The sequence below is a fragment of the Pithys albifrons genome, chromosome Z, assembly GCF_047495875.1.
Source record: "Pithys albifrons albifrons isolate INPA30051 chromosome Z, PitAlb_v1, whole genome shotgun sequence".
NCBI lineage: Eukaryota > Metazoa > Chordata > Aves > Passeriformes > Thamnophilidae > Pithys > Pithys albifrons.
The window spans coordinates 33,939,671-33,966,603 of NC_092497.1; the positions used below are offsets into that span (position 1 = coordinate 33,939,671).

A 26,933-nucleotide genomic window follows, 5' to 3' on the forward strand; every position below is an offset into this window, starting at 1 on the left:
GCACAGCTAAAAGCAGTCCTTCAAGTATGGAGAATAAAGAGTGACATACCATTTACTGAAGGTTGAGGTGAAGTAAAAAAAAATTACAAGAACTTAACAGCTTTCCCTAAGAAGAAATAAATGCCCTTGATGAAATGGAAGAGAGAGTATTATGCTAGTGATTGTTGTTTTAAATATAATTAAAACATGACAACCCTCTGCTTATTAAGTGGTTCTGTCAGTACACTCAGGAGTATTTTTGCTTATGTCCATTGGCCAAAGCTAAATATGGGATCTGACTCTTTTCGCTGTTATCTGCTATATTCTATACTATTACTTATGCATATAATCTTAATTCTTCTAAACTGTTTATGACAGCTCTTCTAATTTGAAAATAAGAAAATAGATACCTAATCTTATTTTCATCTCTTTGGAGAAGGCTTGTAGGCCTCAACTCTGTTTCACCAGTGATGAAAAACAGTGTCAATACTGGCTTTTCTGAAGTGTATTACCATTATACAGAAAACTTCCTGCAGTGAAGTCCTAACCTATAGCTGTTTTAGATGGGATTTTTGTTTTTATAGAGACTGAAGATACCTGTAGATAGTATTTCTTATTGTCAATATTCTAAGTAGTTTAAATTTTCTGCCTCTTTTTTGGTATTTTTTTCCTACCATCATATTATTCAGGTTCTCTAAGGTGAATGTGGCAAATGTGTCACTTTTTCATGAAGCTGTTGACTTAAATGGAGCTATTTATTTACTTAAAAGTAGGCCTGTACTCAGATGCATCACTGAGCTGAGGAGACCAAAGTGTTTTCTAAACTAACCCTCACAGTGTCCCTCTTAGGCTAGCAACCATTTTTTTTTCTCATGTTACAGTCCTGGGGCCCAAATAAGCTGTGACTCATGCAGCAGGTAATAGCAAATGGGTGATTACAATGCAAGTTCCCACTCTTGCTCTTCTATAGAAATTATTAAATATTTCATTCCTGAAAACGAAACAGTAAAAATTCTTCCATTTATGTTGCCTATTTTAGCATGTGCCATATTTCATAGTGTTCTCTCTTGCATGTGCTGTAATTAAGTTCTTAGTCATTTCACTTGTGTGCAAAGAAACAAGTGATTTCTGTATGATTTCCTCCAGCAAAGCATGCTGTTGTTTTAACAGTGAATGAGAAACAGAACAGAGCTCTCCAATTTTTAACTTATTTGTAGAGGTTAACTGTATCAGAAAGAAATAAAGGGAGGGGGGAAGAAGAATTCTCTGGAAGCATCAGTTATGATTTTAGATACACCGACCACAGTTTGCTGTGGCTTCTGGGTTATGTTTCTTTGTTTTAGTGGGTGAAATCTGAAGATACTACAGTTGAATTGGAGCAAACTGAAACCAGCAATGTCTTCTGGTCAGTCAAGAATTCTTGAAAGCTTACAGGGTGATGTTTGGAAAAAAAACATGTCTCTGCAGTTTCTGTGGTAAGACACATCTTTGAAGAACTATAATAATACCTACATGTTGTAAATTAGATATTTCATCTCCTGCATCAAATGCTCTCCTGGCAGGTCAGTGAAACCAAGTGAGTCCTGCAGAGTTTATTCACACAAGTTGTGGGTGAAGGACAAAAGCCCGGTTATCATTGGAGTGGGGAACCATTTTTTCTTGTAGAAATGCCCATTTTGGCTCTATTCTTTCAGTCTCCTCTTTAAAGTCCATCTACCAAACACCTTCACAAGATGCTAGGAATGAAATTGAGGGCTCTCCTGTATGCTGTAAGCCATGAACCTGAGTGGTTTTGCTTGACATGCTGCAATTTCATGCTTGTTCCCACAGACCTATTCCAGAAACTACAAATTACCTGTCCACTTCCCTTGGGAAGAGATCTTCTCAACATCCTCTTCTCATCCCACCATCCTTTCTAAAATCCATAGGTAACAGCTTAATTGTTTTGCATATCACCTAAATATATGTAGTTCAACTTTCCCTACTTGTATGCAAGTTTGAAGTTTGCTCCTTACCTGGAGAGAGATCTAGTGTGCTCTGTCATGTGAAAAGGAGGGGCAGAAATGCAAAGATTTTTTGTCCCACCTGTATTAATATAAAGTTACTATCTATAAGCATCTCCAGAACAACGTCTTATGGACCCAGCACTGCCTGCCTGACACTGGGCAGAACACAGGTTGAAGAAGTCTTTGACACTCTGCTATGAGACTTCCCTTAATAGCAAGAAAGAACTTTCTCTATGGCAGCTGTGGAAATAACTTTTATTAATACAAGTATGTGCCAGTTATTGTGAGTTTCACTTTGCCTGTGATAACATTTAGCTGCAAGATTGTATTTAATTGATGACAAAACAGTACCAAAACAAACCAGCGCAAAACACACTCTACAGGCAAGCACACCAAACTTAAATTTCAATACAGAACTCGAGCACTTTATCCCCTACGACAGACTTAAAAAAGAAGCACAATAACCCGAAACACAGCAACCCAAAGCACATATCCAGAACCCCCTCGGTAATACAGAGAGCTGCAAAATGAACTGCACACAACTTTGTAACACAAAGCAAAGGGAAAGAATATAGCTGTGTCCCATTAACACACGTTAAAAAAGAACTGCACACCTTAAAGGAGCACAGCAACCACTATAAAATAAGATATATACCTAGTAAGTTACAAAGTATAAGGCAAGTTAAAATTCTTAGTATTAAAGTAGCAGAACACAATAAATAAGGTGCCTATAGAGTGAAATTATAGCCAAGTGAAATTAGCGTTAAAGTAGCTGTGAGGTGAAAGTGAAAACATATTTTAAGGGTATAAGGTACTTTATAAGGTATAACGTAACAGGCGTAGTATAAGATATAAAATAGAATGTATAATGCAATAGGCATTGTGAGAGAGTAAAGAATAAGACATAAAGTATAGGGAGTACATGGTTTTCTCATACCTACATTGTCCGAAGAGGTGGCAGGAGACAGGGCAGCTCCTCTCAGCTACCCCCGCAGAGAGAAATGGCATTTCTCCCCAAGTTTGCTCATGCCCTTCTATACTTTTTTCCTTAGGTAATTTGAGTGACTTTTGTCAATAATTGGTTTGGGGGTGATAGACAGATGACATAGGCCTGAGGGTTGTCTCTCTGTGTTCCCAGATGAGGCAAAGGGTGGCCATGTCCTTTCCACAACACTCCACCCTTTGTTAAACTTATCAGTCTGGCTTTAGCAGCTTTAACACTTTTGGAAAGCCAGTGGGATGCCTTTGACAATGGTTCTGGGAGCATCCCTCCAGGGGGCTGAGGCATTTCCCTCAACTCATCAAGAGCTTGTCAGGGCTATCACTCCACAGTGCTCAAAGATTTCATTAAGTCAGCTGATGAAGATACTTCTGTCTGTAGATCTGATCTTATAGTGTAAATGTAATGTTTGCTTTCACTTCAGTCTCTTGATATGTGGTACCAAAGTGGTTTTGTGATTCTGCACTTTGAAAGATTTGGTTTAGGAAATGAGGTCCTTGGCTCAAGTCATTGTGTATCATGCAATTTTGCATGTTTTATGTGTGCCAAAAATTCACTAAAAATTAGTAGTTGCTACACAGGAAATTCAGAAAATCAAGGGAGAAGCCTCAGTGGTGGCATGCAGCAATCAACATGTCTGTCTAGAAGATGTCAGTAAGAGGTTTTACACTTTTTTTAAACTCAGCTGGGATTTTTTCAGGCTAAGTATTGTGATTTCTGACAGTTGCTTCATTGTATTAGTGTGCACATGTTCTTTCCAGCTTTTGTACACAGGTGGAAAAGTAGGTTCCTACAAACATTGCTGTCTGTTGTCATAGTGAATACGTGTAATTTCGGAATGAAGCAGTAGAAAAAAATATGGAACCAGATAAGAATGCATATAGGCACCCTGTGTATCTATTTGGAACCATTCTTAATGGTGAGGCTGTGATTTGTTGAACTGGGAACTTCAAGGCACTTGAAGCATTAAATTTAATATCTCCATTGTAGCTGACCAGCTTGGAGGTTTGTAAAGATGTGTGTGTCAGTCATAGTTTGGAAGTTTGCTTTACATCACTTTTTGTTCAGTAATTGTACTTACGAGCTTTTTAATACTGAATTCTTGTCCCTTTTCTTGTGTCTCTCATTGCACTTGGATTTCATACCAGGCAAGTACCTCTAGCAGGAAAGCAGCAGTAACCATTGTCGTGCTGCATTGCACAGGTGAATACTTTTTTTGCTACGTGTTATTTTCCTTCACTCTTCCTCAGCCTTTTCCCTAATGGGAATTACATACTCTGAGAATGAACAGTGTCATAATAGGTCGAGCACTACAGCTAGTGGTGTTTGATAGCTCAGATCAACAGAAGTGTGTGATTTCTTCTGGTTTCTCTTTTGTTTTATTTTTAAGACCTATGATCCTTAAAACATGCTTTAAGGGAAGCATTAATTTCTTGGCACTGTATGGAAGTAAATGTACTTTCTTTACAAGCTTTTCAGAAGGTGTAGGAATGTGGGAGTTTTCCAGCATGTTTGGCATGTCTTATTACACTTAGCATTTGACAGTAGAGAAGCGTGAAATATCTTGGAATATTTCTCACATTTGGGGTGGTATCGGGTGATGTTTTGAGTTATCTGGTGAAAGAACCTGATTCCTTTTGAGGAAACCAGCCCCCAGATGAGAAATGGATAAGAATACCATCTGCTTCTGAGCATACAGTCATGTCTCAGGAGGTTCAGGTGTTACACCTTGGTTGTACAGTGCATGTGTTCCACAGTCGGGAACAATGTAGGCATGTGTAAGTGTGGTAGTGGTGCAAGTTAAAAGTGATGAAGGAATATTGAGGAGACCGAAGATGTTGCAGCCTGTTCAGCAGCTCGTTGCTGTCTGCCTGCTGGGGTTTGCTGTCCACACAGCTCAGATGTTCTGTAGGCAGATCCAGACTTGCAGGCATTCACTGTTTTCACTTAGATTTTTTTTTTTTTTTCACTTTGAGTGGTTTAAGCTGAATTGGGTGATGTGATCAGGATGAGAAGTGCTTGCTTGCTTATGTTGTAGGAAGAGGTGCGTGAGCAGAAATCTGGATTGTGTGGAGTAGCAGTACTCTTGTAAAAACGAGTGATATGCAAGTAGTACAGTCACCTAGCAGATGGGTGGCAGTGAGTACATCATGGACTGAAGCATCTGAGATACTCCAACTGAATCTGTGCATAGGAAGCTTCCTTTTAACTGGTGAGCTGAAGTCAGATTCTTAAGTGTGGCCCTGACTAAAAGCTGTGTTGAATAATGGATTTAAAATTGTGCATAATGTGCTGTTGAAGGTTGAAGTACAAAAGTTTGGGAATACTGAGACAACAGCATGCCTAAATGGCATGACAAGTAACACATTTGTATAGATGGAGCTCTGTATAACTGATCATTGGTTGTGTATGGTGTAATGACTTGAGTGTTACTGAAAACACTCTGAAGCAAGCTGCACAGTAAAATACATTCTGTATACTACAGTAGACTTGTAAAATTAGGTGGTGTTCTTGTCTCAGATTGTACCATCAGGAAGAGATGACTGTATCATGAGCTCCTTTAGGAGACCACAGCATAGGCATAGGTCGCAGAGAAACATGGAATAATTCCGGTGCTTGGGAACTCACAAGGAAAAGTGATCTTTAAGTAGTTCAGCAGTTTGGTTTTTTGTCCTGCATTTTACTCTGTAAATGCATTTACAGAGATAAATTTGTATTTTTGCTGTATTTATGACATACAGACTGTATTTGTGCAACTAAATAATTACATCTGGTGGGGCACAACCGCATGCATTTCTGTGGTGCTATCTGAAGGCTCCTACAGAAAGGAAATAAGCCAATAATTTGAATCAGATTATCAATCTGTGTTTAAAAAATACAGTAGTTGCTCTACAGGATTGAAGAGATCGTTTTTCAGCTACAGAATTTCAAATAACACATGAAGAGGAAAGGAAGCGTTGCAATGGTTACTTCTGTTGTAATGGAAAACTATTTACTAAGTCTCTAGAATGTGCTAGCCATCTCCTTATAGCTTTGTTTCATTTTTTTGTAGTGGGTAAGACAGCATTTCTGCAGTCTCTTTTCTACCTGTCTTTGGGATGGCCTGTGTTTGCACTTTTCCCATTTCAAAAATGAGATTTACAAACAAAGCAGAATGCTTTGTACAAAATAAAATATGCTTGAAATGTGACTCAAGTGTTTTCAATGTCTGTTGTAATTAATGACTTTTGTCTTTTTTCCTTTAGAGGTCTGGCAGCACTTTAGGAGGCCTTGATAGGCAAAATTATGGTAAAATTATTTAAAAACGAAGTTAAGTTTTACATTGCCAGCCTGGATTTAATTGATATAGCTGAGTATTTAACAAACTTGTTATCTCTTTGTGTTATGCTATAATGAACACCGCAGTAATTTTGTCAGTGTCGCAGACAAGTGACATAATTGAAAACTTTTTAAGTTTAAGGAGTTAGGGTTTCAAACCATAAAAACAATCTCAATGCTGAGTAAGATTTCTTAAAATTTTTAATCAACAAAGTAGTCCAGTATTTGTTTCATCTAGACTGTCTTTGAATTAGTTGAAAAGCTCCTCTGCTCAGCTTTTAATATGTCTTCTAAAACATAGAAATGATTGTATTTTCACTGCTGAGAGATGACAAGTTGAGTGCAAAAGCACACATATAAAAGCAAACTGTTCCACAGTGCTCATAACACATTAGGAAGTTAAGTTTGAGAGGAGAAGATTATGTTTGGGAAATAGTTTCTCAAAGAATAGAAAGGCGAATGGTGAAAATCAATTTGCTATAACAAACAGGTATGAGAAACACTGCTGGAGGACTTGGAAAAACTTTATACTGTGGGATAGCTATGCCAGTTAATGTTTCAATGCCTTGACTGTCGTTGTTTGTACATCTGGAGTTGCATTGTCTCCCATGAAAGGGTAATCCAGCCTGTTCAATGGTAACAAGTCTTTTGCTGAAACAGTGAAGTATCAGATTTTGCACCATGTGAGACAGCTACTCCTACTTCACATTTCTCCTTCATCAGTATGCCTGACACTTCAGAGTATGGCTCAGACTTCCCTTTGTTAATGGAAGAGAAAGAGGATCTCTATGCTCTTCCATTATTAGTATCTTTTATTTTCCTATTTCACTTTGCTGTTTAATACATGTGGCTTATGCCTAAATCCCCTTCAGGATTTAGTTTAGAAAGTTAGGTTCAAGTGAACTGAAACTTGAACAGCCTTCTCAAAAAATTTGTTCTATAAGGAATGTTAATAGTAATGAGAAAAAAACCCAATCATGCTGGTTTTGTGAGTACTCTATGCATCACTGTTGACTGCAAAACCTGAGAAACCAGTCAAATGCAGGTTTGTGTCCCTTAAAGCAGAAGAGCGTAGTGGGTTAGAATCACTGGCACGGATGGGCCAGGCAGTGATGGCATTAGTAAGCTTTCCTCTTTCAGTGCTTCAGAAGACGGAAGTAGTAACTAGTAACTGAAATAAAACCAACACTCACTTCTGGGTGATAATTACAGAGGTCTGGAGCAGTCCTGTTGCTTCCAGGCTCTGCATCCAAACCCAGGCATCTCAGCAGTGAGAAAATGAGATGCAGATTGCTTCCTTACAGAACCATTCCTGATGCACCTTTATTTTAGTCCTACTGTGAGTAAATCGAGGGTTTGTGGGCTCTATGTCTCAGCTCATTAAAAGTGTTGACTAAGTTGTGTCAGCATGGATAGATATCAAATAGTATTTGATATTTAGTATATTAAATTTAAATGCATTTTAAGGCTTCCAATGTGGAAGAAAGGCTTTTTCAGCTTCTTTTCCGTAAAGGAAAACAGTGAGGAGTTTGTTCAGCTGCTGCATGCAGAAGAAATACATCTAGGCATTCATTGCGTAACTGTGGGGAAGGAGGGGTTTTAGCTTTCTCCTTGTTCAGCTTATTTCTTAAATGCATTATACAAGTTAATTGTAATAACACTCTGTGAAAAATACCTCTTGGAACTATGAAGAAATGGTCTGTGCTGTACTGGGTTCCCACATCAGATGCTTTTGAGTTTAATTTTGTTGAAGACACATATACTGTCGTTCCATGCTGCTATACTATGGCAAGTGCTCAGTAGCAACTGAGTAACTGGTACTTTGTAAATAGCCACAGGTTCAATGGCTATTCTTGACATACAGCTTAAAATTGCCTTTCATTATTGTTATTTCTTTTTTTGCTTTATTTGTTTTGATCTGTATTCTGAAATCCTGTCGCTTATCTTTTCCCTCTGTGTATGTGTGTCCATGTTCCAGTGACTTTATAACATGCAAGACACTGATGCCAGGGGGAGCTCCCCTGCATTCCTCCAGCCTCAGAACGGAAGCAGTCACAGGTCTTCGGGGTATGTCCCAGGGAGAATTGCCCCTCTACGTCCCCCACCGCCCTCGCAGAGCCATGCTGCAGCTGAATTTACCTCAGCAAGACAAGAAGCCCGGACAAGACTCCCACCCTTACCAGTGGAGCAGCACCGCCGACAGGCAGAAGCCAACAGGCATAAAAATACTCTTATTTGCTTTGCAATTTCTAGCCTTTCACTTTTTGTTGCACTGGGGATTTTTTTGGGAATAGCTTCAAGATATGCTCCAGATGGTAAGTTCTTTTGCAAACAAAATAATCCTAGAAGTTATACTATCTGTGAACATAACTCGGTAAGTCAGCATCAGGATTAGTGTTGGAAGTTAAGTGCAAAAATAGGACACTTACTGCCATTTTAACATTAAAGGAAGCAGTGTTTGGGGCAAAGATCATCTCTTTTTTTCTATTATCAGTGTCATTTTTATTATGCATGATTTGATTTAGTTACATGGAACAGAAAGGCATAGTAGTAAATAAAGATAACTGGTGAGGGGTAGAAAAAGCATGAATGTTTTATAAGCGTAATTATTTTTGTCTGCAAACCTATCTCATAGATTCACAAATTGTAAACAAAATGAAATCCTATCTGTTTAAGCAAATAGTAAAAAGCATTCAAGTAAAAAACATTTAAAAATCTGTGAGAACCTATACTAACATTTGTGTTTGTTTTGTTTATACACAAATCAGGCAGAGACCTTTTTGGATCTATAGGCTCTGGATTTCGGGTTTTTTTCATCTCATTTAGAAAACTAGCTAACTTTTGTGGAATTTGGAGAGTCTCTGAAATGTGTCATTGTCTGTAAAGCATGAACATGTGATGTGATTAACTGTTGATTACAAAATGCACATCCTTCTGGCCAGTTACTCCTAGGAGTTGCTATGAGGTGCAGTTGATAAATGCTGGTGGTAGTTTGCAGCATAGGTTGATTTGGTTGTTTCACTTGAAATTTTGGGGTGTTTTTAAGGCAGAAATCAGATTTCTAAAAGCTAAACAGGATTTTGAATTGAAACTGTTGGTAATTGTAATAACATATTTAGACTTCTCTGTGGCTTTTGACATAGTAATTAATCAAGATGCAGTTTCCAAAGTCAGTGCAACACAGGCTGAACAAATCAGATAATCTATTGAATATTTCAGATGACTGTACAAAATGAATGCACACATCCAACTGAAGTGCTCTTGGTGGTGGCTTGCTGAGATGTTTTGGATGAAGTTACTGAGTTTTCCTAATAATTATGAAGGAAAACAACAAAACCTTAAGGAGTAGTAAGTGGAAGGTTACCCCTGTGTTGTGATTCAGATCACTGGTAACTACTTTGGTTACATTGAACAGAAGTCTGAAGGTGGTTCTTCTCTGTGGCGCTGCACAATAGGACAAGAGTTAACAGACAGAAACTGATGCACAGGAAATTCCACCTTAGTGTGAGGAAGAATTCCACTGTGTAGGTGGCTATGCAGTAGAACAGGTTGCCCAGAGAGGCTGTGGAGTCTCCCTCACTGGAGATATTCAAGAGCCACCTGGACACAATCCTTTGCTGTGTATTCTGGGATGACACCACCTGAGCAGGGAGGTTGGACCAGATGACCCACTGTGGTCCCTTCCAGCTTTTTACCCATTCTGTGATACTGTGAAACTCTGCCATAAAAGAAGATCCTGTGGGTACCAAGGAAATTCTGGCTAACGTTTTAATCTTGCAGTATAGTTGTTGGAGCAACTTCCCAAAAGTTCCCCAGCAGTTTGAAATGTTCACAGGCTTAGCTCCAACACGAGCATATGCTGTACTGCAGTCAATGACACCAATCACAGTTAGGTGTGTTCATCTTCAGGGCTAGTTGGAAATACATACTGTTAAGTACTTTTAATGTGACACTTGGTAGCAATTGCTTGTAAATCCTAAACCTCCAGCATACCTTCCTCAAAGGGAAAATGTTACTTGTCTGCATTTCTGTTCCTGCCTGTCAGCTGGTTTCTTTTTTCCTCCTTGCTTTTATCATCCTGTCATCTCTTTTTCTAAGAAGTCATGAACACTAGAGATCAGGAAGAGCACTGGAAATGCAGTTTCCTTCCACATTGCTCTGTGCTTGTGCTGCAGGGTCAGGATGACAAGCTGGATAGGTTTTCAGTGAAAAGGTCTGCTTTGCACTTGCAGCTCTTGACTGGAGCTTGCCCAAGGTAAACAGGATACTCAGAAAATTTAACTGCCCAACTGTGATAAACTTCTGAGCACAGTACAACACTGGTAACTTTTTCCCGGAGGCCTTAAAAACTCCAGACTTGGTGTCTAAGCAGGTAGAAACTATTTAACTGTATCTTGAGAACTGTTTCCTGCCCATCTTTTCTCCTTCCAAATTTTGTATGCTTTCTCCATGGAAAATTCTATAGTCTATTATTTTTGTCAAGATGTTTTCCTGTGGGTGGAGTAGTGTATTTTTCCTCAACGATTTGCAAAACCACCTCTTCCTCCCCCCTGCTATTTGAAGGAATTAAACTGTTAGGAGAGCTGGCCCACTTTTACAGAAATGCTCTGAAGCAGAGAATTGACTTGAAAAGTTTTCAGCATGAGTGGCTAAATTTGGCAAGGTCATCACTGCCTAGTGGCTTCTGATCTCGTCTTCCTGTTTTCATTTAACCTTAACTGTAGAGGCAATGACTGTCATCTGCAAAACCTAGCTGGTAATTTTGGAGGTAACAAGCATACGGTGAAGTCCTAAGTATCTGATGTTTCCATGCAGCCCACTGTAATTACTAAGGGAGAATTTGAAAACACTCTGCTGAGCACATCAGATCCATTTGCCAAAAAGTTGATCAACTGCCTCAGAAGGATGTTTGTGTTGCTAGAGTGCCTGTTTCTGATGGCTTTCTTGATGGATTGCAATATACAGCAGATATTTAAAATTGTATTTTTTTTAGTTACTGTGCTATACCTCTTCTTTCTGACTCAACAGAAAAGTTTACAGTCACTAGATCTGTTTCTGTGATTCACACTAAGCAGAAGTCATCAAGTTGTGCACTCATGTTTTCCTCACACTGCCCTTTGCTACCAGCCAGGAAATAAGCATTTCTTCATAGTGCTTATGTGTGTGGTATCTGGGGAAAAGGGGTTAGGGACTCTGCATGAGTCAGGCAGTAGACTTGCCTTCATCTGGTGAGTGCTCAGCGGTCTTGCTAATTTCAATACTGTTTGCTTTTTGGCTCTCCCTCATTGAATTACATTTTCTAAGTGCTGCCTTCACTGGATCCTCTCAAAAGATTTTATTTTGGTTTTGTATTATTACTTGTATGTCTTTTGCCCTTTGCAGTTTTCTAGTTTTTCCCCACTGGTAGTCAAATCTTGGTGTATGTGGGTTTCCTGAGCGGGGAAGAATTTGAAATGCAGAGTTAATACCGAAGGAAAAAGATTTCTGTCAGCAAACTAAGGCTGGCTTGTGTTAAACTTGTGGATAGGTTTTGCTTTCTTTAGATTTTGCAAGAATGGACTATTGCTAATAGGTTTTTGCCTCTGAAATTGCACTTCAGATGTGTGGGTGTTTTTTTCCGGAAGATAGATTGTGAAAAGGCTGGTTTTGACTGTTACTCTCCCTTTGGCTGCCAACATGTTTGTTCTGGCATCTTTTTAGTTGTCTTTTGCATAAGAAAAATATTTTTAATCTGATTTTGGTAAGATATTCCAAGAAATATACTTTCTGTTTTTTGCATTATGCCTCTGCTGCTGCCTTACTCAGATGATTAATATGCTAAGAGGTGCATGTTGTAAATACTACATTGGTGTACCTTCATCTGAAATCACACAAGCCTTTAATTTCCTGCTGCTGCTGCTTTTCCTTTTCTAGCCCTGTAGCTTGGCATTGTTGCCTGTGTAATGCCAGACCTGCAGTGGGGTTTCGGCAAGGATTGCATGTATCTCTACTCTAGCATGGTTTGTAGCCCAATATTTGAGCTGATTTCCTAAGGGATACAAATCAATAAGTTTAAACACAAATGTCTTGTCTCCCAGGAAACATTAGGTATTATATTAAATATACTAAGAATGTCTTGTCACTCTTATCCCTTACCTGCAAACTTACACTGAAAGAAGTGATTTTGCCGCTTAAAAGCAAGAAGGTACCAGCCTTTCTCACATAAGGAAGAGACTTTGACGGAAGTGAGATACCTAGATGCTTTACAACCATGTTAGTTAGCCTGGGTAACTGGCCTAAGATGTCCAGTGCTCAGTGTGACTGCTCTGTGTCTGAGTGCATCCTGCTCGCCTCTTGTCATCTACTACAGGTGTTACAGCAAATAAGAAAAAAATCAGATGGTCTTCAAAAGTATGTATATTCAACAATGTGTGATTATCAATAGTTTAGTTCAGTGTAAGAACGCCTTCTACCCTTGATAGTTAGCTATCTTTCAGGTGTCTTTTTGGCTGCTCAAATACAAACAGTAGTATCAGTGGCTGCAGTGTTGTAACCATGGAAAGAGGTGGGAATCCTTTGTGAGTGACTACCTCTCTCTTACTCATGTTCATCCTAATGATTCCTTGATTGATGTGATGATGTTTGTGTTTTAAAAGTTGAATTTCACACTGTATTGCAGAGAATTGTCCTGATCAGAATCCTCGTCTTAAAAACTGGAGCCCTGGAAAGGATCCTGAAAAACAAGTTTTTATCAAAAAAGGGGATTTGTTTCGTCTGAATTCAGATGCTACAGTACACTCTATAGTTATACAGGATGGAGGTATAAAACAGCAAGATAAACACCATGCTTCAGTGTTCTGTGTATTTTTTGCTTCTGTGATAACATAAAAATACATTGGAAATTTATGTTGCATCTTATTTACCAGTTGCTGTGCTTTTACTTTTCAGCCTGCTACCAGGTCAGGTATATCATTCAAAAGATGAATGAAAACTGTAATATCTTTTCAGTGCAGCACTAATGTAGTTTTCTGTGTGATATAGTAAAACGATATTGTTCAGTAGCCTTCTTTGTACGAGATCCATTTGTCTTCTGATGGTAATTGTTGTATATTAGTAATCCTACCAATATGGCAGAAAAATATTAGGAATAAAACAAACAAATTCTTACAAAGATAAATCACAATTGGTAGCAGTTACCTTCCCAAATATTCTGAAATATATGTAAGAACATAACAGCTTAATGCATGGGCATAGAAAATAAATCTGTAATTTTTCTGTTGTTTTATTGCAGAACTTGGTTTTTTGAGCCTATCTGAATTTTGCTTTGACATACAGAAATTCTTTCTTTTAGGTTTACTTGTTTTTGCTGATGATAAAGAAGGTTCTAAAAATATTACCTTGAGAACTCGATTTATCCTGATAAAGGATGGTGGAATGCTTCATGTTGGAGCAGAGAAATGCCACTATAAATCCAAAGCAACTATTATTTTGTATGGCAAGTCAAATGAAGGTGCTGATGTGCCAGAATTTGGTAAAAAATTCATTGGTGTGGGTCCTAAAGGAACACTGGAGTTGCATGGGCAGCAGAAGGTATCATGGACTCTTTTGTCAAAGACTATGTATTTCTCAGGGCTAGCTTATGGTCCTTATGCGTTTGAAAAGAATTTTTCCCGAGGACTAAATGTTAGAGTGATCGATCAGGACACAGCAGAGATTTTGGAAGTGCTGAAGTTTGATACTCATGAATTTTCAGAAGAAAGCTTGAAGCTCCAAAACTTACTGAAAAATGGAAGTCCTGGTCGCATTATTGCTATTGCTGTAGGAGATTCGGCTGCTAAAAATCTATTGGAGGAAACCAGAGTGACTATTCAAAATCTTCTGGGAAGTAAGTTTGTCAGAGGATTAAGTTACAGGTAAGTATTTTATTTTTGCTTTTGTGCTGAGTAAAGATGAAATGCAGATTCTGCTGTGGAGGATTTGTTAACTTTGACAGTGTCGACAGTGTTTGTACATGAAGTTTTCAGAGAATTCTCAGTGTTGCTTGTAGTTCTGCAGTAATAGTATTCATTTAGTGATAGAGTGCAGAGGCTGGTAGTTACAGGTATCTGTGTGTCAGACTTTTATTTCTTACTCATAATTGCTGTCTTTCACTGTTGTTTACCGAAATGAAAACTGAGTGCGGCAAGGATTTTTCTCTCATTCTAAACACAGGTAGAAAACAGCTTCTAGGTGAAGCTTTTAATGCCTGTGTCTTTAGAGAAGCAAGTAGTGGAAATAAGTGATCTTTAGGGTCCCTACCAATGCAAACCATTCTGTGATTCTAAGAGATGCTAATACTGGGTATCAAACAGCATCTTATTAATACTCCTGAACTGTTGAAATGAAAGTACATTACCCCTCCACTGAGACTACAAAGGAACTTATCTGTAAAATTATTTTGTAATTGAAGTGCACTTATAAGATATTTCTGTATCTTGTGACCATTCTTTTCAGTTGGTCATGATTTGGATGGTGAGAGAGTAGAAGAGGTTTAATGAGAATTATTAAAGCAGAAAACTTAAACTACTGTGCTGTTCATTTAGTTCTTGCAAATACCTTTTTACAATGCATGTTTTGGACTTTGCTTTGTGCTGCAGAGGGTTATCCACACTGCTCTGGGCATACAAAGCAATATGGCCAAGACAGCTAGTGGTGTCCTGGTTTTGTATCAGCAGTAGTGTTGCCAGCAGGACCAGGGCAGTGATTTTTCCCTCTGTATTGAGCACTGGTAACATCACACCTGGAGTCCTGTGTCCAGTTCTGGGTCCCTCATGACCAGGAAAACATTGAGGTGCTGCAGCTTGTCCAGAGAAGAGCAGTGAAGCTGGTGAAGGGTCTAGAGAGTAATTCACATGAGGAGCAGCTGAGGGAGCTGGGGGTGTTTAGCTTGCAGAAGAGGAGGCTGGGGGGAGACCTTATCACTGTCTGCAACTGCCAGGAAAGAGACTGTTAGCTACGTTGGGGTTGGTCTCCTAAGTAGCTAGTTAGAGGACAAGAGGACTTAACTTCAACCTACACCAAGGGAGGTTCAGGTTGGTCATCAGGAGGAATTTCTTTATGAAAGAGATTGTTAAGCATTTAAACAGACTGCCCATGGAGATGGGAGGATGCCCAGGGATCCCTGGAGTTGTTAAAGAAATGCCTGGACATGGCATTTAGTCTCTTAACTGATGTCAGTCTGTTCTTCAGCTGCCATTGAGGTGGTGTTGTATAACCTCTTTGTATTGTCCAGTGTTTTCCAGAAAATTGGTCATTTAGTTTTTCTGTTCTATTCTTATCCTCTAACATCTGGATTCCTGTTAGTTTCCTCCCTATGCTTTGGCAGAGGCAGGCTAGTGCATCAGTCAGGATGGCATGTTCTAACCTCAGTTCCCATCAGGAACACATTGATGTCACTGCCTGTGTAAGTGTGGAGTCATGGAATGGAAAGCATTTGCAGTGCTGCATCTGAAGCAGTTTGGTCAGGAATGCCAAGAACTGGATGTCCTGTAATAGACCACCACTTCCTGAAAGCAGCGAAGCCCATGTGGCTTCATGTTGTTCAGATTTTGGTGCAGTCTGCCCATCCTGTCTGAGAGGTGTAGATGGTTTTAATATCTGCCTTTGAATCAATCATTAGCAACAACTGCAGTCAAGCTAACTGACACTATTTTCATTTGGGATGAATGATTCAACTTTAATGATTCAAAATTGTCCAGCTTTTTAATAGATGATCTTGACTGCTTCCTCTTCACACATCATTATGGCATTAGAGAGGACAGCAAAATAGACTTGTTTTGAACTAGGTGCCAGCTTTCTGTGGCATGTTGTTTGCTTTTAACTTCCAAAAACTTTGGTGCATTGAGCAGAGCCATGGGAAGGGCAAGTACATCCAGGGTAGTTCCCTGCTCTGTGCTGGTGGTTAGCCAAGTAGGTGTCCAGCTGAGGGAAGGATCAGGGAAGGATGCAAAACAAAAGGTTTCAGCCTTCAGAAACATTGCTGATCTCTCGTGCAAAGGTTGTGTAACAGGGTGCAGTTCCTTTTCTGGATCTGAGCATTGTGAAAGATGCAAAAGCTATTGCCCATCCAACACAGTGGCCACTGCCAATGGCCACTGCTGGCTGTGTCCTTTCCTCTTGGCCTGATGAACATGTCCTCCCCTGGGAGTCCTGATCACTGCTTTGGGGTGCTGCTGGCTGGTGGCAGTGGGCCATGGCAGGAGCGTTGACACTGGCTCCTGGTTGTCCTGTGCCCTACTAAACCTGATTAGGGGTAGGATCCTATATTGCTTTTGTCACTTATCTCTAGTAATTCTGCTTTTGGAAAAAGGTGTATCTTGCTGAATGTTTTTTCTAAACTGTGTATGAAAATCTCATCCAGTAAGAGCTCTTGTATTTGCCCATTCATATATTGGACATGCAGTTGTTTTAAACAATTTTTCTTTTCAAGGAGTTCTGCCCATTTTCTTCTACATTTTCAAGTTGCATTTTAAAATTAATTTGGAAGAGCAGGCAAAAGAGTTTTTTTGACTTCAGTGCTCAATGTTTTTGTAAAGAATTTGTTAGGCGCCATTAAATTTAAACATTTACCTTTGATTTTCACAGGCAAGCCTGGGCTTTAGTTGGTGTTATAGGTGGTGGAAATTCTTCCTGTAATGAATCAGTGAGAAACTATGAAAACCACAGCACTGGTGGGAAAGCTCTTGCTCAGAAAGAGTTTTTCACAGTGGACGGTCAGAAGTTTGTTGTGAGAGCTTACAGCGAATGGAATGATGGTAGGAAAGTGTTTTGTGAAATCCTACAGTTGGGGAAGAAAAAAAAGTATGTGCTTTTTTTTTTTTTTGCTGGAGTGGTTGGTTGCAGTTCAGATTTTTCAGTACTACTGTAAGTTGGTTTTGCTTGCTATGGATGAAGTATGAGGATATTATTCTTCAGAACTACCTATTTTACAAATCTGTTTGTATACAGTATGTGAGCAGTATCATACTAAGAATCTTAATTTTTAGTATATTTTGATGGAGTTAGGGGTGTTATAAATGCTGACACTTTTTTACATTTTAGTAATTTTTCAGCTGCATATATTTTAAATCTAAGCTTCTGAGATGTTGATTATGGTGCTAAAAAAAGAAAACTTGATAGAAGCCAAGAGAAATGTTTTATTGCAATTTTCTGTTACTGTTTGAATGCTGAACTTTAGGCAGCTCTTCTTATATAATGTTGGACCTTGGACCAAGGGTTGGACTTGATGATCTCGGAGGTCTTTTCCAACCCAATCGATTCTATGATTCTATGAAATCTGTGGTCTAAAAAGCTAGAAGGCCTACCACTTTATCCTTTATATATTTTTTAAACTTATGATATCTTTGATCTGAGTTTTTATAGGTAGTCATCTCTTTCTGTTTTTAAAATTACTAAGCAATATGGTGTTTTCCTCATAAGAATTTTTTTATGATAGTCATGCATTTATTTGTTAAGCAATGAAGCTATTAGTTATCATCCTTTTACTGTTCATTATGGCCCTATGAAAATGTATAGACTTGTATTTTTAAAAAAAATAATCCTCCAAAATACTTCTTTTACTTTCTGGTACTCTAAAGTTAGGTTCAAGAGATAGCAAAAACAGCTGAACTTGTTCAAATCCATCGTAAGCCAGTGAAATACCATGTGTGTGTCATTTAGTCTGCCAAACTGTTCTATTAGTTGTGCTTAAAAGTCCCTCTACTTTGTTTTCCAGTACCTTTATTATATCTGCAGAGTTTAAAATGGCAAAAAAATGTCACTCAAAACAAGCAGAGGTAGTTGGACCTACAAATTGTTGCCATAAGCTATTAGGGTATTTTTTAAAAAAAGATTTTTCCTGTTGCTCTTAGTTACGTCTTTTCCCTTTGTTTTATTTGAGATCTAATAAATAAGAAGGTTTTAAAAGTATCTCACACTGGCATGTTTGAGGTGAGAGTTGTAGTTTTGAAGGCTTTGGAGCTTGTGAAATACACATATTTTAATAGTAACCACTTGGGAATGGTTTCATAAAGGTAACTATAATCTTACATTGTGTTTACTTTTTGTTTTAATTAGGTGTCCCAATTTCAGGCTTCCAGGTAGAAGCAATAGGTGGAGTAATACTGAATCTTCTGGATGATGTTAGTAGTTGGGAACCTGAAGACCGGATTGTGGTTGCAAGCACAGACTATTCAATGTATCAGACAGAGGAATTCACCCTTCTTCCCTGTCCAGAATGTACCAAACATCAGGTTAAAGTCAAAGGTATGAGAGTAGTCACCACTGGAAGTTCTGTGTGAAATATGTATTCGCTCTTGGACAGTTCCTTGCAATGGGAGCAGTAAAGAACAGCCTTTTCACCTGTCTCTGCATGTCTTTGTTGCCTTACATATGAATGTGTAATTCTTCTTGGTACAAAATGGCTCTGTATAGTGTGAGGTCTGCCTCACAGCTTACTGTACTAACTTTTCTTTCTCATTTCTCCCCAGGTTCATTGAATGTCTTAGTTTTTTTCCAGGAAGATTATGTTTGTTTTTCTTCCTTGGCTTCTTTCTGTCTTTTCACAAGTTCTCTTTATTAGGTAGCTTGAATAGCTTTTCTGGTCATTACCATTTCCTTTGTCTTTAGTGTCTTTCCCAGTTTGAACTGTTATCATTATAACTTTTTCTGTTGTTATTAAAAAAGGAGAAATTAAAGAAAAGGAAGAAAAAAGAAAATTCCAATATGAACCTGCCCCTCTTGTTTTTTTCTCCTTTGTCTCTACCTTCGACCACCAAAATGGTTCTGAAACAAGTGGCCCTTCTAAGACTCTGTTCACACAAGATAACCCTGACTAGTTGCAATCTGTTTGTTTTAGGGGATGTGATGCACACAAAATGGTCATGTCTGTTGTTGGCCATTTCCTTTTTCTGTGAGTCATTCTGCGTGACATCACAAGAGCCTCCCGGGAGACCGGCTTGCCAGCTATGCTTTCATGCATGTTTTCCTTCTGCTGCTCCACACCCACTCCATGCTGGTGCCCTCCTCCTTGGGGGTCCTCTAGCTTCTGGTCTGGAGCTTTCCCTCTCACTCTTTCTGGTGGACTGCAGTGTCAGTCAGTAGTGCAAACTAATGAGCAGTGTTTTGCAGTGTTAGTTTGCAGCAGTTCAGTAGCGCTGTGCTGAATCTGGTGTTGTCCCATTTAATCTCATCATGCAACTTCCTCTTCTTCAAACTGCTCTTCTCTTTGTTCATTCTTGGAAACTTCCTGTGAATGCCCTCAAACTTCCTTATCCCCCTATGCCTTAAGGGACTGCCAGTCTATATGTCCTCCTTGCAGTGAAATTTGCTTCCCATAGCATTTGTTAGCATGGGTCACATAGTTTTACTGCATTGAGAAATCTCAGGTATGGATAAAGCATATCTGAGTTTACCATATTATAGGCTGGAGAATACCAGGTTGCATGAAGCTGTAGTGATATCTTAGTGCCACTGAACATGATACTTCCTCAGCTTTGTTTTTAAGTGCCATGTTGTGTGTTTTATTGAGCACAGTGTTTTAAGGAGCAAGCTTAACTTGAAGATTGCAGTATGAAATTTAAGAAGCTTTTTGTCATGACTGAATAGTGTATGTGCAAAATTTTTTCTCTTGCAAATCGTGTGCTGTGAGAAAGCACATCTAAAGATTTTTTAAAAATACTCTGTTTTCACAAGATTTACAATATGGCATAAAATACAAAATTTTGGCCTTTTTTTTTTAAATTAAGTCTTATCTAAACTATTTATAGATCTTCAAAAGATGCCAACGATGGTGAACTTGCCCATTTGTGGTTTTTTTACTCTCAGTATAGTTTTCTTTGTCACAGTAACATATACAGTTTAAAAAATCCCCAAACCACCCTACATATTTGTTCTACAAAGAATAAATTTTTTGTGGAAGGATAAACTTTACATGCTGAGAATACACTATCTTCTGAAATTATTTCTAGAAGTTTTGCTAGGTTCTTAGCTGTTTTCTCCTCTCTCTAGTAGGAAAACTGAAAAGTGTTGTGTGGTAGGAGCCCTAGTTGCCCTTTCTTCACTTGATTTATATTTGCTTGTCAAATACAGGGCAAAACAATAGCTAAACCTTCAGGGAGAGGAGTGCAGTCCTATTCACAGACATCTCTTGTCCTTTTAAATCTTCAACAGCAGATGCAGAGTTAATATCACCCTTTGTTTTCTTCTCTGGTAGTTTAGGTTTGTATCCTTCTGTAAGCCTTGAATGCATAGTGACAGTCTGTATTTGGCAATCAGAAAATGCATTTTTTAAGGTTTATAGGACCAGATCTTTTCTCAATTCAAATAAAAAATTGATTGGTTCTTGGATCAACAGTATTAAACCAGAGTATCTTCTTCTCCCTAATTTTAGTTTATGCATCTTCAGAATAGCTGTGTAGGAAAGGGGAAACTTAAGTAGGAAAGGTAATCTTTTTTTCTGTTAGGGGAGGATGAATACAGTATTTTTTGGAAGGTGTTTGGGCCTTATTTTCACTTCTTAATTTGTCTTTGAAACAGTTTAAGCAGCCAGTTCCTTTTTTCATTTCAAAGCAAGTCTTCATCCATGTTTCCCTAAAAGTTTTCTAAATACACAGGATTAATTTAAACTTTTCTTTGGTTTTTTTTTTCCCATTTTGTTCACAAACTGTTGGACTGAAACTAAGACATATTTGCAAATAAAATGCTGATATTTGTTTAGGATTAATTTCTTAATCAAAATGAAAATATGTGTAAGAAAAGCTAAGAGAGAGCAGTGTGTTAAGGAAGAGGAATGCATGGGTTTTGTTGCTAGAATTAACTTACTTATTTATATGTTTGTTCTGGTTTTAATTAATGACAACTTTTTTCTTTTTCCCCCCTTCAAAACTGTTGTTGGACAGAAAATCCTCAGTTTCCTCATGTAGGAGAAGTCATTGATGGAGTGGACATGAGAGCAGAAGTTGGAGTTCTTACAAGGAACATCTTAATAAAGGGACAGACAGAAAACATCTGCTATCATGAAAAGGAATGTCAGTTCTTTAGTTATGATACGTTTGGTGGACATATCAAGGTTTGAAAAACATTTTAAAGTAACTTCCTGTCCTGTAAAGGCACATTGAGGACAAAAAAAATAATGTTAAACTTTAACAGATTTGAAAACTTTAAGAACATCAATTCATACGGTTGCTCTGTGTGGAAATGACTTTGTCCTTTTCCCAAGAGCAGATTTTTCTCCTCAAGATTTCCTCTGTAGAATCGGAGGAAGGGATATCAACGCACAAAGTGTTCTAGAAATATCCAGCCAATATTGGAACATTGTATTGCAGGAATTAAACCCTTATAAGTGATGTCCATGTAGGAGCATCCCATAATATTACAGAATAAAATTGGATCTCCCTCTTATCTCTTTTCTCTCTTTTCACTGCCTTCCTCCCTCCCCAGGTGATGAGCATTGAATCCTAAAGATCTGCCTCATCAGAAACTGCGCCCTAGAGAGGCGTGGAGAGAAAAGAAATTGAGTTGGACCATGGGTTTTTGTATTTAATTTCTTAAAAATTTGAAAGTAGTAAGGTTATGTAAAGGGAGCTGCTTCCAATTTCTTGTGTTACCTACATAAAGACACCTGAAAGTAGTATTGTAGAAACTGATATTTAAAATTGTGTTCACTTTCATTTTTAGATGAAAGTGCTTCACTGATGCTAGAGAAGTTTGAGGCCTCATTTTAATTGCAAATGTATTTGTGCTTATTATGTGCTCATCATAGTTTAAATCTCTTTCTAATATATTTGAATGCAGATTTTAATTTTATAGTTCTGGACATAATGGTGAGAAAGAAAATACACCCTTTCCCTACTGTGTGGCAGCTTTTATTTTGTAGAAGGAAGTAGGTAGTCTCAAGGCTTGTATTTAAGGTAATGTAATGAAAGATAATAATGACAAGCTACACCTCTTGCAAAGTGTGACATTGATTGCCCCAAAACTGTAAATACAGCAGACACTCAGATGTCTGGAAGGCAGAAAAGAAAACAAACATTTTTAGTCATTGAAGCTGTTAAACTGTTCCCAGGAGATTGTTTAGAGTAGTAGGTGTCTGCTGCCAAACCTAGACTTTAGCACTGGAAGCATTTGCAGCTTGTGCAAAACTGCATGCTCAAGCAGAGAGATCCTAGATACTAAGAAATGTAATAGCTTTTGATCATCCTGGATTTCATACTGGTCACTAGGACAGTAGCATAAAGGAGGCTTAGTGGCAGTGAAGGAGAGGCATTTTTTTGCAGTTTTGGTGCTTTTCCATGTTAAGAGTCAGAGATCAGGAAGGCCTGTATTTTTGGCATGCAAACCTTAGGAGTTCATATGAAAATAATTATTTTGGATAAATACTTAGTATGGATAAGTTAATGAAATTAAATTACAAAAAAAAGTAAGGCCTGTTTTCATTTGGTTTCTGTGGGTTTTTTTCCATCTTAGCTCCTTGCAGTGTAGCTGTTGCACTTGGTTTATGTTTTCGTAGCAGAATAGGTGGAAGAAAATAATTTCTCTTTCTCACATTACTGGTGCAGCCTCATTATGATTTTACTTCATACTCAGTAGCTTTCTGTGAAGTTGAATGATTGGAATAATTTATCTTCCTTAATAAAATCCTTTGGAGTGCTGTGTCCAGTTTTGGGTTCCCATTGCACAGATAATGTAGATGCACTGGGGTGTGTCCAGGGGAGCCTTTGTGTGGCACCATTTGATGATGATTGAGGATGAGCTAAGAAGGGATCTTGTTGCTGTCTTCAGGGACTGGTAAGGGTTCAGAATGGTCAGAGCAGTTCTTTGGGTTGAAGAGGACAAGAGACAATGAGACTAGGCTTCAGCAAGGCAAATAATGCTTAGATAGTGGGAAAATGAAAGGGTAGAACCAATTGTCCTCTCTGTGGCTGGAGGTATTCTTCGAAGCAACTGTCTTTAAGCTGACCGAGCACTGAGCTCCCAATTGGACTAGGTATCTCAACATCTTCTTTTGAATCTGTATTATTTTGCACAGCTGGTTTTTATTCAGCTAAGCCTGTCCCAGGTGGACTAGGCTGGTGCAGCTTCATCACAGACAGCTTTTGATGTGGGTGACTTCTGTTTGTTTGGACAGTACATATAAAGAATATGTAATGTGCCACCTGGTAAAGACCAAACAGTAAAGTGAAAATTCCTCTGTTTTAGCCATGGAGATTTAGCTTTTAAACTTGCTTATAAAGGATACTGTTTTATAAGGCATTGTGTAGAGCAAGACTGTAATGATTGCTCTTTTATTATGTTGGCCTGTGGCAACTATGTGCATCTAACTTCTGTACATCTGGTTTAGATGATGTATTAGCTTAAAATTTCCATTGGTTAAAAAGCAAATAATTGGTTATTCACTCTAGACTTCATGTTATACTTTTAGGTATTGAAGAATTTTACATCTGTTCATCTATCCTACGTGGAATTGAAGCAAATGGGCCAGCAGCAGATTGGAAGTTACCCTGTTCATTTTCACCTTTGTGGGGATGTGGATGAAAAAGGAGGTTATAGTTTTAAAACTTACTTGGAAGGTCTTTCCATTCATCACTGTTTTTCCAGATGTGTGACTGTTCATGCAACTAATGGCTTGCTGGTAGGTGCAAGGAGACTAAAACATACTGTGTTGGAATAAATGTTAAAGAGCATTTAGACCCCAAATAATCCTATCCCTTCTGCAAGGCTCAGCAATATTTTTCTTACTTCAGTTAATAAATTAACAGCTGAAAACAGTAATATTTTTTTAGCAGCTCTCACCATTCTGTTTCTTTCAGATTCTTTGAGGCATCTAAACTCTCTAGTCATAATAGTGTGTTTATGAGAGATAGATAAAACTGTGTTTGACTCATCTGAACTGCTGCTACTGAGGCTTCATTCTTCAGCTGTGCCAAGATAGTAAAACTAGATGGTATTTGTCAAGTAAATCTCAGTAAGTGCTATTACAACTGACACAATAAACTTGTATTTCTGCAGATAAAGGACACCATTGGCTATGACACACTAGGTCACTGTTTCTTCATAGAGGATGGCATTGAGCAGAGGAATACTTTGTTCCACAATCTTGGGCTTGTCACAAAACCAGGCACTCTTCTACCTACAGACAGAAACAGCAGCATGTGTATTGGTATTAGGGATAAAGTGTACGGAAGCTATGTCCCAGTTCCGGCCACAGACTGCATGTGAGTATGTCATGGTGAAAAGCTAAAACCAAGCCAGCCGCAGCAGTTAAACTGCTGATTATCTGTTGAAAAAATACTGATGGGGTATTTTTATCTATAATTTAGTGAATGCAGAAACCTTAAATGTAGTTCAATAGTACTTGTATTGAAAAAAATAAAAATAAAAACTAACATTTAGGGGTTTTATTAAAAAAAATAAGTTGTTTTATAGGAAGATTATTGTTCGTTGTGATACTTGTGGCCTTTGAACATCTTTGCTTCTTTATACATATTCCCAAGCTGTCACCACTAGAGACATAAGTGCTACTTGTGAAAGCTTCTTAAAACAGTTTATCATTGCATGGAATATCTGCACAACTTTAAATACAATACTGTGCATTGAACTAAAAAAGGCATTTTTGACTTCTAAATGTGAGAGGTTTTATGATTTTTATTGCATGTGATGATGATGAAGTAGTAACTTCATGAGTTTAACTTTTTCAGATGTGCTTGATATAGAAGGGAGATATTTTATTGCACCTAGAGCTTTTCTGTAGTAACTTGTTTCTTAAATATTTCAGGGCAGTTTCAACATTCTGGATTTCTCATCCCAACAATCATCTTATAAATAATGCAGCAGCAGGCTCACAGGTGAGGCACGTGGATGTAATTCATCACAAGCTACTCATGTCACTGACATTCATAAAATCTGTAGCATTTACACTGTCAGAATATGTTCTTTTATGCTTGGCAGTGAAAATGTATTGACATTGAAAGTGCGGGGTGTGTCTAGACGTGCATTTAAGAGATGCCAAAAATCTTTGTTCTAGCTAGAACAGAGGAGATCTCTTCCATTTTGTAGTTAATAGACCTGACAATAATGTCAATGTGTATATGTAGAAATTCTTTTATTTTCACAGTACTAGTGCATTTCATTTAAGGCTTTTATATTTTCTGTAGGTTATCATGAGTTTAGTGATTTGTCTTCATAGCTGTAGTCATTGTAATGAAAAATGACTACAAAAGGTGTTCATTTTGTGAGAAACAGCTAAACTACTTTTTCCTGTCATTAGTTAGTCATTTGTTTCCAGTCAGTGACTGCTACATGGTTTTACTTGTTGTGAACTTTTTATTAGTGCAAATACTGTGTTACAGCTGCTTGCGAAGTAAAGCTGAACTATGCTGTACATGTTGTGGAGGAGGGGGACTGAAGTCTGTCCTACTTCTGCATTTGTTGAGACACTGAGTTATGTATGGGTTTGAGTGGATTTTTCTAAGAGATCGTGGGAATGGAAACAGGAAGGGTTGTTGGTTCGTGCGACGTTGAGCTGGCAAAATGCTAACTGCCCTACACTGAGAGAGAGAGAGAGCCCCCCCACAATGCTGAAGAAAGAAAGCTTTTTTATATTTTGCATAGAAAAGAGAAAATAAAAAAAATTATCACATAACGCATCTATATACAACTGTGGAAAAAAAACCCAACAACAACAACAACTGAGTCGCCCACCCAATAAAATAACTTAGATTCAGACACCCCAGCTGAGAAACACCCAACAAGAGAGGAGGAAAAACAAACGACAAAGAAACGTTTACTTCCTGAATCAAACACCTGTGAAGTGGTGATCAGGCCTAACACTTCCAGCAATGGTGATAGCAGGTCTGCTCAGCACCTGACCATGAAGGGTAGAGAGCTGGGAACCTCCTACACCTTCTTTGATACTTGATTTGACATCAAATGATAAGAAATACTTCTGTTTGTCCCCTCTAATCTATGTAGCATTTTCAGGGCCTCCTAAACTGCGGCCTACTAAAATTCAGGCCTAAACTGCCACATGGTTATTGTTGCAAAAGCTTCAATGCTCAAAGAATATGTGTGCATATTCTTACACAAATAACAAAATAACCTGTGATTAATAAATCGAATAGGATCCAAAATATTGAACTGAGTTAAATGTTTAGGGTATAAAAAAATAATCAGAAAATTTTGGGGTTTGTTTTTTTGTGGTCTGATTTTTGTTGGCCTGGGGAGTTTTGGTGGGGGTTTTTTGATTGGTTGGGTTTGGGTTTTTGGGGGGATTTATTTTTGTTTCGTTGGTTTTTGACAAACTTTTCTATTTGACTGGGAAGGATTTGGAAATGTATGGCGAGATTTCACAAACGAAGATTTGGGAAGGGTCTCTCCCCACGTGGGTGTGCCCTTCCAGCCTGCCCAGTGGATTTTTTAGGTGAGGCACAGCATGTCCAGAACTGGCCCCACCATTTAAATCCTAAGGTCCATCTGCCACGGTCGAGCGAGCTTGGACAGTGACAGTGAAGTCCTCGGGACTGTCACAGCACCCGGTATGAACCAGTGCTGACCCTGCTGAGCATCCGAGAGCTGATGGGATCAGATGGCAGGGAGGCATTGAACTGCCAGGGGATGATCCCCACTGAGACTCGAAC

The 26,933-nt window shown here is 38.4% G+C and overlaps 1 protein-coding gene across 2 annotated transcripts in view; it reads left to right on the forward strand.

Annotated features, from left to right (window-relative positions):
* CEMIP2 (cell migration inducing hyaluronidase 2) overlaps window positions 1-26,933 on the forward strand; it is a 66,000-nt gene that overhangs the window by 8,578 nt on the left and 30,489 nt on the right. For both annotated transcript variants that reach the window (XM_071581678.1, XM_071581677.1), the window contains exons 2-10: window positions 8,282-8,618; window positions 12,962-13,102; window positions 13,634-14,195; window positions 16,906-17,075; window positions 18,376-18,564; window positions 21,198-21,367; window positions 23,720-23,929; window positions 24,307-24,512; window positions 25,073-25,142. In XM_071581678.1, the coding sequence (XP_071437779.1) occupies window positions 8,294-8,618; window positions 12,962-13,102; window positions 13,634-14,195; window positions 16,906-17,075; window positions 18,376-18,564; window positions 21,198-21,367; window positions 23,720-23,929; window positions 24,307-24,512; window positions 25,073-25,142 (2,043 nt within the window). In that variant the 5' untranslated portion in view covers window positions 8,282-8,293. The remainder of the gene's footprint in view (window positions 1-8,281; window positions 8,619-12,961; window positions 13,103-13,633; window positions 14,196-16,905; window positions 17,076-18,375; window positions 18,565-21,197; window positions 21,368-23,719; window positions 23,930-24,306; window positions 24,513-25,072; window positions 25,143-26,933) is intronic.